The sequence below is a fragment of the Drosophila subpulchrella genome, chromosome 3R, assembly GCF_014743375.2.
Source record: "Drosophila subpulchrella strain 33 F10 #4 breed RU33 chromosome 3R, RU_Dsub_v1.1 Primary Assembly, whole genome shotgun sequence".
Taxonomy (NCBI): Eukaryota; Metazoa; Arthropoda; class Insecta; order Diptera; family Drosophilidae; genus Drosophila; species Drosophila subpulchrella.
The window spans coordinates 589,797-608,273 of record NC_050609.1 but is presented as its reverse complement, the minus strand read 5'-3'; the positions used below and the strand labels follow the sequence as shown (position 1 = coordinate 608,273).

At 36.2% G+C, this 18,477-nt stretch overlaps 1 protein-coding gene across 5 annotated transcripts in view; it reads left to right on the top strand.

The window, feature by feature from the left end:
- Positions 1-18,477, top strand: part of LOC119559875 (maternal protein pumilio) — a 186,030-nt gene that overhangs the window by 6,537 nt on the left and 161,016 nt on the right. For 3 of the 5 annotated variants that reach the window (XM_037873018.1, XM_037873009.1, XM_037873025.1), the window contains 3 exons: positions 14,590-14,831; positions 14,960-15,086; positions 15,156-15,274. In XM_037873018.1, the coding sequence (XP_037728946.1) occupies positions 14,590-14,831; positions 14,960-15,086; positions 15,156-15,274 (488 nt within the window). Of the gene's footprint in view, positions 1-6,084; positions 6,694-14,589; positions 14,832-14,959; positions 15,087-15,155; positions 15,275-18,477 lie in introns of those variants that run through there. The other 2 variants (XM_037873035.1, XM_037873047.1) reach the window with 2 other exon arrangements.

Below are 18,477 nucleotides of genomic sequence, written 5' to 3'. Positions count from 1 at the left end.
GGTTAACAAATTAGGTAGAAGTTTGGCAGTTTGCATAGCTGGTTTTAATACAAGCAAGGAGTTACTGAAGGGATAGTTCTTTTCTGATTTCTCCTATCGTATCATTTAACTAAGTTACAATAATAGATGACTCATCAACATCAATTTTATTGAGTCAAAAGCATGACGGTTTTCTTCTGCGGTTGTCATTACTTTTATGTGTCTTATTATTCAGCGTTTCTTCGATTAAATAAAAGTTGATAGTTGTCAATTAAATGGACAAATCCAACTCCAACGAATTATCCAAAAAGTTATGGCTAAGTGGCCTTAATAGAGCTCTTACATGTTTAAATCGAAAGTTTATACCCAAATAAAAATTAAGTAGGCGAAACTTTAACCATTCAATTTCATTTGATTATATTTTCTTGTTAGATTAATCAATAATTTTGCCTGGCCTCTGTTTGTGGTTTTTATGGCTGTGCCCTTGTACTTTTTCAATAGTTAGAACATTTGGGAAAACTTTTCGTTCCCAGTTCCCAACTTTCCTTAGGCCTCATAAAATGATTGTTAGGGCATTAGTAAGTTTGAGATTTCTTAAAATAATAACTAGTTTTAACTTGTTGGGAATACATATTCTTTATAGATTCTTTGTGACCATATACATAAACTTGCAAAAGAGGACTATTTTGCTGATTCTACCATTCTTTGGTTTCTTGTTTGGCTCTTCATTTTTACTTCTCGCCGTCTGAGTTTCTTTATTCGTGTGTTTGCTGCACTGCTAATGGAGATAAATGTTGAAATATAGGGGAGTAGAAGAAAGAGGGGGGCGGGGCTGAGATACATAGATCCCATTCCGGTTGCAATATTTCAACCTTATAAAGCCAGAACATTGCACATGCCATGCCGCACAGACACACTCGCTCGGATACTCACACACCTGTCTACTCACCTGTCCGTCGTCCAATCTGATGACTTGAGAACTCGACTACTACTGGCATTTTAGCCAGAAACGACTACCTGCAATTTATAAACGAAAGAATTTAATACTGGGAACTAATGAGTTGTGATGCTGCTGCGCTGTGGAGTGCAGAAGTTCTCGTTATGTCACAATTGTTTATAGGAAATGCAATTTTAATTAAAGAATTTCACTCGCCTCTGGTCCTTAGGTCCTTACCTGCCCGTTCTATCTTTTTTTTCTGACCTCTGCTCCAGGTTTTCCCCCCTGTCAGCCGGCACTGCAATTTCCTTTTTACTTCCTTCGCACACAATGCAAGGTTTTTATGGGCAAGTGTTGGTTGGCCCGCAATCGATTATGTTTTTATCAAGCAAATTGTCGTTTCGAAATGGTTCTGGGTTGTGTTGAAGTCTGGATACCCTTTCTATGAGAATGGTTCGGTTTTTCTGAATATTTTTATTTACTTTTCATAACTCTATAACAGAAGATTATATATGGGCAAATCCGAAAAATGGTCAACCAGGCCCGAAACAAAAAAATCTTCAAAATCATCGAATTTTTTGCGTATTTTCACAAATCAATGGCCATATTTTCATAATACAGTGGAACGAAAGCATATTTCATTTGTTTTGTTGAAGAAATTTCGTTACGTTACGCGACCGCATATTTTTTGCCAATATTATGAAAATGATAGCTCAATAAATCCCATTATTTACACTAAGCTAAGAGCTAACAAAGAGCTATCGAATAGCAAAAAAAAAAAATTCTGAAAACGTTTATTTTTTTTTTATTTGCACTAATTGCGTACGAACGTACGTTCGCGACCCCTGGAAATGCCCATATGTATGTCCAATATTTATAGGGTTTTTAAGTGGTTATGGCTTTCTGAATGTACTATATCATGAGGGCAAGAATTTAAGAAGCGTATAACTTTTAAATTACACTTAAATTATAATTTTCTTTTTGTTATCTATTAACAGATCTTTAAAATATTAGTATGACCAAGTTTTTTTTAACCGTTTTGTATCTTCACTCGATATAAAATCGCAATCTCGGTCTTGAAACAAATAGATTCTTATATTTATTAAAAAAATACGAGACAAATGTAACCACTCATAACTTACCACAAACTTTACTTTTTGTGGCTTGACTTTTTGCTTCTTGTGTCACCCTTTATTTTTCTTTGGGTTTCTTTGCAACAACTTCCTTTTGTGCATATATTGTGCAATCTCTCTCTCGTTCTTTGCCCAAAGAACCAACAGAATAGGAGGAAGAAAATATTTATTGCATTTATGCGAGGAGCAGAAGAAATACGGAGAACAGAATAAGGACCTCCTGGCAGGAGGCTTCCTTAAAAATAAACATGGAAAACTGAAGTCGTGCAAAGCAGAGCTTCAGGAAAGGTATTGTTGTTTTTGCGTTTTCAGTTCCTTTGTTGATGTCCTTCCTCTTTCCCCCCTTTTTCGCCTCCTTTTTGGCGTCTGGGCGCTGTTACTCTAGTTTTTTCAAGCTAACTGCTTTTGGTCGTCCCCTCTTTAAACAGTAAGCTCTCGAAAATGGAATAATAATGCTGTGGGGTGCCGTTGGTACAGCAGTTCCTAACCTTATTGGAATATTGTAATGTATTAAGCATAATATGTTATGTGTGTATATCTGAGAGATTGATCTAAAATATTGCTTAAAAAATAGTAATCAAACAAGCTTTAACTGGCCAAATGTGATTATTAAAGAAATTTTCGATTGTTTAATTTTTAAAACAAAAAATGGCATATTGCATTTGTAAAATCTAGTTCTATTTTAAAAGATTTTCCTTTGGAGTGTTTACTGTAGTTGGACTACACTTGTTTGTGGGGGGTAAGGAATCACAATTCGTTAAACTCCTTGCATCCATCCCCCTCGGTCTCTATCTCTCTCCTTCTTTCACCCCACCACCCTCTCTGCCACGTGCTGTCCTCCTCCCTCTTGCACCACTCGGCCAGAACTATCTCTCCGCTCTCTTGCTCCCACTTATGGCTTTGCGTGTGTGCTTGACGCGCTCTTGTTGATGTCGTAGGTCATTGATTTGCGCTTAACAGCCGTTGGCGGAACGGAATGGAATGGAATGGGATAAAAAGGGGAGCAGCAGACTGAAAGAAAGATAGTGGGGAGGGGTGGTGGGGAGAGGTGCGACAACGATTCTTCTGCGCTGTTGTTGTTGCATTAAGTTTGCTCATTGTTTCACTTGCGTTGCTGTTTGTTGTTGCCCTGCATGTGGCGCATTCTGCTTCCTCTTCTGTTTCTTTTGCCCCTTCCTCGCATTTGTCTTCTGCACAGTAAGAAAAATTGTATACAAAACGATGATAGAAATCAGCTTTGAAATAAATAAATATATAAATATAAAATGTGTTATTTATGAAGCTGAAATATAACTCGGCATATTATCATTTCATTGATTTGATGATTTATAAAAATCATTCTGGAAATATAAATTTTTTCCGTGTATGCGGTGTTCTTATTACTTGCGTTTCTTTTATGTTGTCTCTGCTGCTTACTCATCCTCCGCGAATTCTCCTCCTCATCTAGTCCCTTCCTTTTTCCCCACCCTGTTTTCCCCTTTCCCGTACTCTCTTTCATGGTTTTTGTTGCTTTTCCTGCGCGTAATGATTTATGTGTGAGTGTGCATGTGGAATTTGTCTCAGTGTGAGGCATCTGATTTTGAGCGCAGCTTTTTTCCCTCGTTTCGTTTGCGTTTTCTGGTTGGATAATGGGTTTCCTAATTGGAACATCTCTGTTAAGAAGCTTTTCGAGCATTGTTGATTGTTTTTGTTGTCCTCCTTTTCTTGTAGTTGTTGTTTTGCCTTACCATTTGTTTAGGAAAAGCAAAAAAGGTCAACTAATTTGTTACTTCCTTTGCAAATTAATAATTAGATCAGAGCTCTTAACGATCTTAATATGTTGTGTGTTTTACTCTTATCTTTAGTGTTTGTTGATTAATTAATGTAAAGGCTTCAACCGTTTTACAATTCTCAAATTTAGAATATACAACAATATAATGAGCAACTAATCTCAAGTGTCACGATGTCTAGATGCCTTTTGAAGATAGCTTGATAAGCTATAAGATAAATTTGATAATGGTTGATAGAGAGATTTTTTATTTTGATTTTTCTTTTCTTTAATTTCTATTTGTCTTTATGAGCATTTTTCCAGTTTGCTATTGGTTGGACTTTTAATTCACGCCAACTTCTTTCTTTTTGCCATCTTTTTTGGACCTGCTCTAGACTACATCCACTTCCCCCAGTTACCGCCCACCAACCGGCCGCCCATTCTCATAAACGTTTACGTTCTAATTGAACAAATGCCGCTCATTCAGCGCCTCCATCTCTCTCTCTTTCTCTTCTCCGGCTCTCCTTCTCTTGCCAATTAGCTGAAATGTTTGCAATTTTCCAACATCCAAGACGCTCCGCTTTGATGATAATGAAGGAAAATGTATGTGATTGTTGTTTTCCTATGCCACAGTGATACTTCTATTATAACCTAATCTACATTCAGAATATGTATTATGTATGTATGTGACATTCGTTAATTGAATAAAGGGACGTGTCTGACATTATCTTAACAAATTGATAAATGAGATAAAGTTATAAATTAAGTTAGTTCTTACCGCGAATTCTTTAGGAGGAATTGGTCTAAGGAGTCTACTTAAAATGGGCGGTGCAAATTCTAATGGAGGGCGGTGCCTAGTTATAGTTAATTATTTTAGTTCCGTGATTTAAAAAAGAACATATTTGGTTTATAGGTGTTGCACTGTAGCTTCTGCTGGTGGTGGCAAATGCAGCAACGCCAACAGCGCCGTCGACGTTAACTTCATCGGATTTGATTGATTTGCATTGCCGGCTAGACCTGGTTTAGTTTCTCTCTTTCTCGATCTCTGCCGTACACTTCTCACTTGTGAGGTTATTGCTTTTTATTGTTGCCACATTTACTATCTGCCTTCTGGCACGTTTTTCTCGATTATCTCAACCGGGTGGTCAGCTGAGATGGCAGCTGCTTCTATGCGTCACTCCCTCGCCCAGCTTGCTATGCTCACACTCATTTGCATTAATTAAATAAAGCATCTCAAATGCAGCGGCAAATTGTTTGACAATTTAATTTCGTTTTACTGTTTGACTTCGCTCTCCAAACGATTTTAATTGCCAGCAACTGTCGCGAGCAATTTGATTACTTGGAGGTTAAGACGGGCGAGACAGAGATGGATAACAGGAATGGAGAGCTTATTGATTTTGTTGGGCGGTTTGTTAAGCTGGAAACATTAAAATTGCTACGACAATTTCTTGGCTAACATTTATTTTGTGGATATTTTTATTCAATTCTTGGCCTATGTATATATGCATGATAGGATAGTAAAGGTAGATACTTTTGGCGTTCAAGCAGAGACTAGTGACTATTTTGGCGCCCAAGCAGGGACACGCTTAGTAAAGTAAAGCCTGGGAATCACCTCGGTTATAATAATTGCTTAACATTCAATATGTTCACGAATATCTAAATAACGTATGGTAGGGCATTCAAATTTCACTGTAGCCGGCTCTTTTGCGCTGTAATCAAACAGCTGCTTGAGCTTGTGTTTGCAAATCATGATCACTTACTCCGCTCGCTCATTCGCTCACCTCTAAGATACACACACACACACACGCACAAAGCTGCGAGAGTTGAAGAGCGAGCTTGACTGCCCACTCGTAAGCTGGGCTCTCTTTGCTCTCGCATTACGTAAAAAAAAAACTATGCCAAATTCGGCTTAGCAAACACAAACAGAGACAGACAGATAGAATACTAAGCTTGCACGTGTGCGGCTAATGGGTGAGCGACAGAGAAGGTGATAACGCGGGGGCGGTGGAGAGAAGGAGGAAGAGAAGACCCCACCACCCACCACCACCCTTTGCCCCCTTCATTCGCGCTTCTCTCGCTCTTTGAACAGCATAAATTGTTGCTGATTATGTTATTGTCAGACAACAGCTGCTCGCGCTCTCCATCTCTCTCCCTCTCTCTTGTTCGTACTTGTTCACTTGCTCTCTTCTCCACCTCTCACTCACTCAATCGCGGTGAGATATCTTTTTTTTCGCGAACTGTGGAGCGTAGAATTTTCAGTTTAGCCGCAACAGTTGACTCGTCTGCATGGAATTAAACAAATGCGTGTCTTTGTGGCCGATCGTTAAGCACGTTTTTTGTTTCTTGCCTAAAAAACAAGCGAAAAACAAAATACAAAAAAAAAATCCGAAACCAACAAGTGAAAATTAACAACAAAATGCTTTAAGGCAACGAGTGCGGCTGTGCGTGTGTGTGTCTGTTTGTACATAGTTGTATATAAATCTATATGTAAATTGATTTTGGCGTGTGAAAATCACAGCTGAGTGTGGAAAGTCTGAAATCGAGAGTTCTAAATCGGTATTGAATTTGTGAATAAATCATAAATCCCTATACACAGAAAATAATATAAATCATATATAGAGACACACACGGTGTGTCCCCACCGAAAATAAAGAAGAAGAATCGCCAGGCGGCAAAAAAAAAGAGGAAAAGAAAGAAAAAAAAAGCCAGTGTAACGTGTTTCACTCTCGCCCTGTCCCTTTCTCACTGCTCTCGCCCTCTCTGTCGCGCACTGGATCGCCGTGTGTTCTTCGCCATCGCGCCCTCTCGCTCACACAGCCTGTCCAATGATGAAATTACTGCACGACTTAATGTTGGACGCTCGCACCGCCGAGGATGTTGCACTCACACAGGAAATGGTAAATGACACAAAAAGCTTGGCTCTCGCTCCCCTTAACCCCTATGCGGTGCCCCGTCCCTTGGGTATGGGTGCTGTTCAGGTGCTCGCTCGAGTTGCCAAGTTAACCCTCTGAAGACCCAATGCCCTATTTGCATAAACGAAGGTTCTTAAATATGGCTTATTACATTGGCAGCATGGCGCCCAAGTAGGGACCCAATCTGCATCGTATAATATTGTTGGTTTGGTTTTGTGGACTTCTTATCTAAAAATATGGTCATTCAAAATCGTTTCTTATCTTATTAACATATAAGTTGAATTTCAAGTTAATGGGTTTAATTTAAAACAATTTGCAATCGCTATAGCCATTTTAAATTGGCACACATTAGATAATTTTAATTAAAGTGATTTACTTAAAAAAAAAAATCTAAGATGATACATACATACTTGTATAAAAAGATGGGTTAAGCAAACGTACATACATCTTCTATGGGAGCAGAATTATGATTGATCGCTTTGAGGTAATGGTAGTGGCACTGCCGACAGCTTGAAGTTCAATCCGTTTAGACGGTCTTCAGATCCAACCGGTTAGTGATTGAGTTTACTTCTAATAGCACTTGCTCTTGATATTTGTTAATTGCCTTTAATCGAAGCAATCCTACCTGTTTCAGGCCTTTAGTAAATGTATATCAAGTGTTTAGCAAATTCCTTTGTGTTAAATATCAACATGGAAACATAACTGATTTGATAAACAAGGCTTTTCCGATAAAAGGTAGACAACGGCGCAAATCAATCAGTTTTAAGCTGTTCTAATAATACCGATAACATATCTGAACGAATTTTCAATTCAAATAGCATTCATTGGTAATTTGAATACATTAAATGTAATGGAAGTATGATATAATTTCAAGATAAATGCTTAATTGATCTTTGCTTTGCCATCGATATGCTGTTCTCACTTAGGCCACTTTTAATTACATTTATTACTGTATCAATCCCTCGGGCTGTTTAAAACAACTTCGTTAACAAGTTATTAGTTGATTGAGTTGCAAGATAAATTTAACTAACTAAGGAGGACTATAAAAGATATTTATATTTATTTAAAATAATTTAAATAGCCCCATTTAGTTTGCTGCGCGCTCACATGAGATAAGAGACACACGTTTCATTCATGCTCTTCTTGTTACTGCTGCTATTAGATAATGGCACAACAAAAAATGTACACTAAAAAAAGTAAGTAAAGTTTAAAAAAAGTAGAACTTTAGAGAATAAATTTCATTTTGGCTTTTATTTTAATAAAATTCCTTTGAAATTTAATTATACAAAAAATTGTAAATACAAATATTGTTTTATTTCTAAAATTGGTTCCATTAACTTTGTTTTTCAATGCTAGTACTTCAAGGCCTTTTATAAAAAACTGGGTTTTGGTATCGAATTATATTTTTTGTGTAGCCTCCCGATCTAAATCCCCAACGTAGCTTCGGTTTCTGGTCTCTGTCGCTATTTTTCGAGTGGGGGGCCTGAGCTTTATAGATAAAAGCGTTCTGCGGTTACCTCTGCCCTCGTCTCTCTGCCGACTGCAGTTGATTTTTCGCTTTTTCTTTCATTTGATTCATTCATTGGGTTTGTTTTTTCCACTCTGACAATTGTTTTTTGTATGCATTTCACGTAGTTTTAACCCCACAGCGCACTGTAAACTGTAAAGTGAGCAGATTCGGTACCAGAAGAGGGTTGAGTTCTTTGTGGCAAGTATATATGTAGAAAGGGAAGGTGCCGGGGGTGTATAGAATTTTATGCTGTCTGCCCCTACTGGTTTCGTTCGTCCACCTTGTATCTCCTTCCCTATTTTTTTTGGAGGGAATTTACATGAAAATAAATATTTTCCGGTTTCAATTATATATGCGATGTGTTTTTTTTTTTTTTTTTTTTGCCTTTGACCGAACACAGAGAGCTCCCCCACCTTTTTTGGTTTCCTATCTGTGTATCTTCCCCTATTTTTCCCCGATCTATTTCACGCTTGATTGCATTGCGTCTGACTGAACTGAAGCGAACTCGCTGACTGATTAGGCTTTATATGTATGTATTATATGTTGTGGCCCGAATTGGCTTTTAGCCAAAAAGGGGCGTGGTCGCGTCGGACGACAGATGACAGTCGCCACCCGATAAGGGCATGTCTCTTATTTAAATTTATGCATTCACAAATGGTAAATGGTAATCCAATTTGAATCCGTTTAAAATGTAACCATTGAAACCATTATGAGTTGACACCTTGGGGGGCTGCTCTCGATTGGATGATTCTACTTTGAGTGCTTTTTTTTGTGTAATATGCAAATTGTTTGTTATCCATGGCACTTTTTTTTAGGTTTTGCATTTATCAAAAGGATTAACATAAAGCAAATGAATAAAAACGAATATATAAATCGACAAAAAAATGCAAAAAGCGTATACTTTATTTAGGAAATAAAATTAGAAAGAGGCTTACAGTTTATATATTCTTAAATGAAAATAGCAAAATTAAATGTTGTGTAAAGTGTTCATGTAACTGTCATTTAAATAACGTTCATTACAAACAATTTCCCTGTTTTATTGATTAAATCTTTAGTATATTGTATTCATTTTAATTCGTCATGTTCAATAAACTATTCAATTTACTCGTCTTCCCCAAAACGTCGTTTACTTTGTCATTTATGTTAAGTTAAGGCATTCGACGCCATGAATTTAATGGAAAAGACCTAGTGCCAAAGCAAACTTGAATTATGCAATAAAGATTTATACTTGGAGGGAGATGGAGATAGCAATGGAGACAGAGACAACGACAGGCGAGACTCGACACCTTGGCCAAAACGGATTGACTTATTGTACTCGGGGGACCCAGCTAACGGACGGACAAACCGACGGACGGACAAACGGACAAGGCGCCGGAAATGTTTGCAGCAACTGACTGAAGTCAAGAGGAGAAAAGCCAGCTCTATATGGAGGATGGTTTGGAGAAATGGGGAACTGAGGGGCCAAAGGAGCGGTGACTTTGTTGATGACAATTTACCGACAGAAGACGGAAGACACGGACAGGTTAACTTATGGGGCGGTAAACTACTGGGGGGTGTGGCAAATCCAATAAACACAAAACGAAACAGCAACACACAGCAACAACTGCAATGACAACAAAGTTGCTAAATTATAGGAAAAGCGGGCGGTAATGCAACAATTCTTCGGAATACATATACATATTTGAGTGTGGAATATGCAAGTCACGTGACTTAGTTTAGCGTTAAAAACTTTTCTTGTGGCGTTCAACTTGCAACTTTGGTTCACCTCAAGTTGCGTGGAAAATTCTCGCTCTTTTTGAGTAACTTTTCGACATGATCAAAAGTTGCGCAAAATTCTAGTTAGCGGTGTTAGTTTAGTCAAAGAAAAAGACTATAAAGTTAAGTTAACTGGTTAGGGCTATTTAGCTTTAAAAAGAATTTTTAGGAAAAATTATCCTAATCTTTATTATTACAGATTTAAAGTTGTTGGCTAAACAAACATTATTTCCAGAAACTAGAACTGAAGTTTATAAAACACTTTTGTTTATTACCATATCAAGGCCAACAAACCTATATATTTGAAGGCAACTAGTTACAAGATTTAGTGCCTCAGGAAAATCCCATATAATCCAATTAATCTTCTAGAATTTACTGCAGTTCAGCGGCTGCATTTTGCCAAATACACACGCCAAAGTAAAACCATTTAGCGTTGCACTGCACTCTATATGTTTTCCACCCATTCTCTTCTCATTTTTTATTTTTATTTTTTTTGTCTCGTTCGGGGAGAAAGGCAAAGTCAAATAAATATGCACAGCAGACAGCAAAGTCGGTTGTTGAAAAGCGCAATAAACGCATTTCTCAGCCTGACTGCACTTTTTGTTTTGTTTCGTTTTGCAAACAAAAAGCGTTGGGACCAACAACAGAAACAAAATCGATAGTCGCGAAGAGCCGAAAATAGCTGAGAACATTCCGCTTAGATACAAATACCGCGAATTTATACTAAAAATGCAACTAAAAATGGTATTTGATAAACAAAAAATCAACATAGAATATTTTAATAAAAGATATTAGAAATATTACACAATGTAAAAATATTTCAGATAGCAAAAATGTTTGAATATCTATTTAACTTAAAAGATACATTTTTTTAAAATTTTGTTAAACTACATTTTGCCAGTACTTCTTTTGCTTCAATTAAAATTATTTTTAGAAACTCTTAGTTGTCTGAAATCCATCTAGCCACGCCCAATTTCTCGTGCATTTTTGTAGATACGTAGCTAGTTCTCTCCTTATTTTCCCGTCAAGAGTGCCTGTGTGCTTAGCTTTATTTTTATTAGTTTATTTTCGTTTGGCTTTTCGTATGACACGCGAAAGGTCTTTGCACTTGACAACAACATCGAAGGGTGGAAGCAACAAAGTGTTCCCGCAACTCCAACCTTCTCAACAATTTCGCCTTGATTTCGTTAAACAATTTAATCTTGATGTTTGACTCAAGACGTTTCGCACATCTTTTTGAGGCACTCGTTTTTTCACTCTCACACTTTCAGCGGCAACGTTTATTTATTTTCGGTGTGTGTTACGCACAAAAACTCAAAGTCAACAACTTTTCGTGCTCAAAATTAAATGTTGTTAATGTTTTTGTACCCCTGTTAAAGAGGGTATTATAATTTCAAGGATTTGTTTGCAATGCACAATGATAATTCATATTTCGTTACGATAGATGACATTTAAGAAATATTTAATTTGCTTAAATTATTTCGTATTTGATTTATTTGTACGTAAAGATAATAATTTAAATTTTTTAATAAAATAAGTGACTATTTCTTTTGGTTAACCAAGGAAATCATTTGATATATTACAATAATTTAAAAATATTTTATGTTTTGTGAATGGGACTACCACCAAGGCCAATGATAATTGTTCTATTAAAATGAAAACGCGAAAATTAAGATAAAATTTTTTATTAAATGAACAACTGGTTTTGAATTATTGCATTTGTGTGCGAATTTTTAAGAGCTCTTTGTTGTTATTAGATTATTCACTTTGCTTGGGACATTAATTTTGTTTGAGAACTGGTTCAAAATTTGTGCGTATCATGGGCAATTAGTATAGTGAACTATCTAAAATATTTCGTCAATAAATAATATTTGTACCCTAGCTTTAGATATTTGTTAATGGCTCCATTAAATATTTAGCTTTCAAAACTGCCATAACATAACTTATGGATAATAAATGTGTTTTAATTTTTGCTATCACTTTCAAATGATTTTCTCATCTTTTTTAATATATCTTTAAAAAAACATAAATGAAGTCTACAATTTGCAGTTCTTAATTTGAAAAGATGCCGAAACCATTAACCTATCTAGCCACTTTCAATCAATCCAGACAATATCATTTACATAAAATATTCGCCCATCAACACCAAATTTTTTAACCAAACAAGAAGAATAAAAATGTTGAATAAAATCTGAAAGGGGGAACAACAATTTACGCAGAATGTAATTTTGAATTTTTTTTTCGACATATTCTGACTGGTTCTGCTATTTGTGGTTTGTTTTGTTGTTTCTCTTCGTTCTCTTTTGCACAAGCCTATGGCCAAATATCCACCACCACCCTTGCCACCCCCTTCTTACTTTTTTCTCTTTAGCACATTTTGTTATTCCTATTTGCCATTCTAAGATTTTCTTGGTGATTTTGTTGTTTTTCTGGCTATTTCTTCTTCTCGCTATCGTTGTGTTTGCTTTGCAGGAATTTTCGTAGGCTTCCCTCTCGCTCTCTCACGCATGTTTTTCAACAAAGAGGAGGCCGGTTTTTGTTTTCCGTCTCTCCCTTTTTATTTTCTGCCTCACGCGCTCCCTTTTTTGCTCAGCTGTATGTGTGATGTATGTATCTGTGTGAGCGTTGTGCATGTGTTTGTTGTATCTGTGTTTTTTTTTTATATCTTCACAGTCAAGGACAAGTTAATGAACGATTTTCTCTTTTGTGTGGATTTTCCTATTTGCGGGGGAGGTGGGTGGTGAATTTGTTTTGGTCTCGAATCACCTTAATTATATACACAATAGAAAATAAGATTTTGATGGGTTAGTAATGGTAACCTCTGTCGTAGGATGAACCGGGTTCAAAACCCACCGCTGCCAAATAAATTATTATGATTATTTTCAAATTAATAACTAAGCCTATACATATATCAAATGTATATTTTCGCGCCTGTCCTATATAATTAAATTTGTATAATCATTAATCATGTATCAACTTTTCTTACTGTGCACGGTTTTCTCAATCTAAATATATTTCCTCCTTTTGTTTTGTTCATTAACAAAACGAATTTAACTTTGTTGTTTACTTTTCCGGTTGGTGATTTTTATTTCGCTCGGCGCCGCATTTTTTGGCACCTCTTTAACGCCAGTTTTTTGTGCATATTTATTAATTGCGGTTTAATTAATTTATTTGATTTATTTTTATTCTTGCCTACTCAAAACATTTTCATTCATTTTCATGCACTTCGCGGACAGAGACTGTGACCCATTTAAAATATATAAAAAAAAATATTGCATCAGCAGTTCGTTGAATTTTGTCTTGTATTGTTTTTCATTTTTATTGTATCACTGCTTTGGTAATCTTTTTGTATCTTTTGTATCTAGTCGCAGATCTAAGTTCGCACTTTTCTGCGTTAAGCTTCTTTTCTTTCGCATTGTCAAGTTTTTCTTTGTTTCACTCTTTATATTTGTTCACGCTCTGCCCAATTTTGCTTCGTTTAAAGCATTTTCGTTGGCTTTATTTACAATTTTTGGATTGGCTACGCTAAATATTTGTTAAAAGATTTGGGTGTTTGGTAATCTCTGGAGCCATTCCTGGTTGAAATCTTGGGGTCTGTGAAATTGTTGTCTTAGGTCATAGCCAACTGTAAAACCAGCTAATATAACCCAAATATTTATATTTGATTTAAATTTGGGGCTATTAAATATTATTAATTAGAAACTTTTTGTCTTGGTGCTTTTTTTTGTTTCAATTTTGGATGGAATTGAAATTGATTTCTGGTAACATTTAAAATATATGGTAGCTTTGAGGGCCTTAAAAAAGGCATAACATATTTTTTCTGTTGCTTGTAACCCACTATTTTGCATGGAACTGGTGACTTGCGCTGTTATTAATGCAAAAGTCGCCGCCAAGGAGAGTTTTTCCCCATCACCGTCCAACCTGCAATATCGCCTCCAATTGTCCCACCCCCTCCGTTCAAGCCCAGTTGATAAGCTCTTAAATATTTAAACTGTGTGTCAGGATGTCGGGAAGTTGCCAGCTGTGTGGGTGGTTTGTGGGGCTTATTCTGTCGCATTATGACGCAAGGAACTGCCTTTGGGAATGGTTAACACAACACACAACACACACACACACACAGTAACACACAAAAAAGAGGGCGGCAAAAGTTAATTAACAATTTGTTTGCAACGCTCCGTTGACATTTATGTCGCTGGCATTGTTGTCAATGAGATGATGATGATGATGTGATTTCTCTGATACTTACTTTCCTGGAACCCATCAATTGCCAATGGGAATACGGCCGAGAACGTTTCTTTGTAGCGATTTAATACATTTCCCTTAATTTTTCGCGATTATCCAACTATTTAATCTTATTAACTATTATATGAGCATCAAAAAAGGGTATTTAAAAAAATGCTTAATTATTATACCTATAATTTTACTATCTAGCTGTAAAATTCGAACGTTTCCACATAAAATTAGTTGAGTGCAGGTGAATCAAACAGAACAATTCAAGTCTAAAAGAAGTAAATATAAGGGGGAGGAATAAACCATTTTTTAGGGGAACTAAGAAAGGAATATATAAAAATGTGATGTGCAAAATTATAATATAAATTTCATTATTATTTTTTTAGATCACCACATCCACTGCCAAGAAATTGTGGGAGAAATCCGATGGCAAGGGCGTTTCCTCGAGCAATCCCGGTGGACCGCTGAATCCCTTGCAGATCCCCGGCATCGGGGATCCCTCTTCTGTGTGGAAGGATCACACCTGGTCCACACAGGGCGAGAATATCCTGGCACCGCCCCCCTCGCGAGCCTACGCCCATGGCGGTGCCTCCGATAATTCGAACAGCGGCAATGCGGGCATACTGAGGTGAGAAAACTAACACTAAATTTCAATTTGCAATTGGATGCAATAGAGCGTGAAGTGTAGATAAGGAAATTATAAAAGATGATTGCAAATTAACAGAAACAGTAATAATTATGTATTTTCCTCTGCAGTCCCCGCGACTCGACTTGCGCCAAGGTGGTGGAATATGTTTTCAGTGGTTCGCCCACCAACAAGGAGAGCCCTCTTTCTGGATTAGAGCCGCGTTTGCGCAATTTAAAGTTTGACGATAACGATAAGGTATGTTTTTGAGTTCTACCAAAGTCCAGAAATAGTAAATAATAATGATATATTAAAAATATATTTCAGTCACGCGATGATAAGGAAAAGGCCAACTCTCCGTTTGACACAAACGGTTTGAAGAAGGACGATCAGGTCACAAACACAAATGGTGTTGTCAACGGCATTGACGATGACAAGGGCTTCAAGTAAGTAGTAGACAACTTTCAATCTCCGCCCCAGACTCCGACTAATGGCCCCAGAATAGACTCTAAACTCTGGGTGGGTTAGAGAAACTGGTTTCCTCCGTCGATCAGTTGGTTTCTTCTCACTTCTCTTCTCTTGACCGCAGAAATGGTATTCATGTTATGATTACTGAAACTGAAATTTTTCCAGTTCAAGGTTGGTTCTTTCTTTTTTGCATAAACTTTCACTCTTTCTATCGACAATGTTCAGTGTGGAGTGTTGTTAGAAAGGAAAGACATGGAGTTTTACCAGTTTTCATCGTGACTTGGAAAATTATGACTGGTTCTGTCCAGTCATTCTTTTTTCACCACCCAAGGTTATTTAATTGAGTTTTAAGTAACATGAGTGGTATTCAAAACCATAGCAAATTGTAAGCCTCTGATTATATGTAATTAGATGGAGAAATCCATTGCCTTTCCGTTTTGTATTACATGTGCGTTTTTCACACACAGTTAAAAACTTAATTTAGAGCTCTTAACAATTACTTATTTAAGCCGGAACAGTCAGCTTAGCAAATTATTGGTTTGGCTTCCTATTACTTATTAATCGAAAAGTTTGGGGCATATGCAAATAATTGCCATACTCTTTACTTGTTAAATGTCAAACCTTGAATATTTAATTTTTGGGGAAAGAGCTGACCCACAAACGCATATCGATTACTTGAATTTTTTACCTGCCTGGTCTTAACCCATTTTTTTTTTGTATTTCAATTGCAATTGCCGTTTCTTCGTACTCATGTATGACATAAAGCCATGAAGTGATTGTTGTGCGCCTGCCCACAGTTTTCGTATTTCCATTTTACATTATTTATTATTAAGTTTTAATTGTTATTTATGGCGATGGGGAAAGCTTTTTTTCTCGTGTGGCCCACCTGCGTTTTGCGTTTTCGACTTGACGCAACGAAAATACGACGACACTTTGAGTGAGTTAAATTGGAATTTGGCTAGTTATGTTGAAAGAGTAATGTTTCAGAAAAGTAGGGGGAGTGCACAGGTGGCCAAGCTTTAATGTACAGACAATTTTTATTGGCCCAAACAAGTTGGCAAGTAATTGAGATTAGGTTTTGGAGATTGAATTTGTTTTAAAGTTGTATTTCTAGTAATTACTTTTTGATCTGAAAATTTTGAATAAAAATAATATAAATTTTTAACATACATTTAAAATCAAACTTAGATTTTATACTTCCTCTTATCAAGCTACCACGTTTAAGCAATTAAAAAGAAGCAAAATATATCACAGACCTACCAGTAACCAGCTTTTAGGCCTAACAAAAGAAAAAGAAACCAGTCTGCGGTTTTCCTCTCTTTCTTTTATTTTATCTTGGTCTCTACTTTGGCAGCCGGCTGGTTTCTCAGTCTCTCTTTTTTTATACGTTTTTTTTTTTTGTTCGCTGACGCTGTTTTGCAATTTCATTGCCGGTTGGCCCAAACATGTTTCAATGCCAAACGTAATAACTGTTATGATGTAAGTGGCAACAACAGCAACCACAAGAAGAGCCACAGAGGCAGCAATAAAATTCACCTGCAACAAGATCAGCCATAAGAAATCGATACAAGCATAGACATAGAACTGTTCCGGTTTAAGTTTTCATAGAATTGGTTAGATTTCTGGCCACAAAAGTTCTAAATATTTGGTTCCATGAAAGGGTTTCAGAATTTTTATTTGAGGTATTTTTTTTTTTTTTTTTATAAATTAGGTATACTAGATAGTTAGTTAGTTTTTTTATATTTTTTTTTTTATTATTTTTTATTATATAGATTCCTGACTGACTTAAATATAAACTGACTTACATATAAACTGACTTAAATATAAACTGACTTAAATATAAACTGACTTAAATATAAACTGATCACAGTCGAACATTTAATAATAATAAATATAAACCGATCTGAAAGATAAACCGTTAAAACAACAAATAAAAATGTGACGAAATGAAAAGCGACAACTTTTTGTGTATTTTATTTTATTTTTTATAAACTTTTCGATTAGTGTTCGTTTCATATTGCATTACACTGTGGGCTTCAGTTGGCTATTTGTTTTCGTTATTGTTGCTGCGGCTGGAGGTTTCTTTTTTATATGGTTTTTTGTTGTTGTGTTGTTTTGTATCGTTTTGTTTGAAATTTAAGTTGCAAAAACATTGAAAAGCGAAAAGCGCTGCTAAAAATAATTCGAGGCAGGCAAAAGTGAACAGACAAGTGACTCACCTGATTCGCTTACACACTGATTGCTGCTTCTGCCCGGTGACCCAGACTGAAAGCCCCTCCTTTTTTGTAGCCCCCCTGCCCCCCTAACCCGCTTTGCCACTCTGACCTTTTTGGCTACCGATGCCTCATATTTTTTTTTTTGGGTTTGTCTCTGCCCTCGCTCCCCTGGGGGCCGCACTTTCTTTTGTCTCGAAAAGTGAAAATTTTTGGGGGCACCGAAAGAAGAGCAGCGGGGCCAATGGGATTATATAAACATACTACTGCTTTGGGCTAGGTCAGACATGACTCTCAGAACTGGGGGGCCAATGGAAAGTTGCCAATGAAAACCTGACCTCAGTCAAACCAGAAGCTCTAGAAATTAGAAATGGAGGAAAGTGAGAGTGTAAAATTGTAGTGCTTATATTTATTTTTTCTCATTTATATTTAACTTGCATATTTATATTTATTTTTAAATATTTTTTAGCAAGAAAAATTTAATTCTTTTTTTTTTTTTAAGAAATCTGTTCTATAAATCTAGCTTCCTGTAGTATTTGGATACTAATATTATCCCTAATATTTGCTTACTATTATTTTTATAGGTACGAAAGTACATGTACATATTTGTATGATTTTATCTTCACTCTAAAACAATTTAAGTTAACACAATTTGTGGCTATGTAAAATTAAGGCAGGAGGCAGAAAGGAACGAACAATTTTAGTTTATGCCTGGTTGAGCTCGTGTCTAGGATTATTTACTGCCAGATGGTTAGTAATCACAAGCAGAATTCATAAGAAATACAGAGTAAAGCGCTAAGATGTATGACTAATACAGGTAGTCAAAATATTTCCATGGTTTTAAGGCTTATGACGTGAACTGTTTATAAGCAAAACAAACAAGATTAATTACTCACCAATAAGGCTTTGATTGAAAATAAGTAAGCTGAACAAATTGTTAATTATAATAATCATAAAATACAAATTAT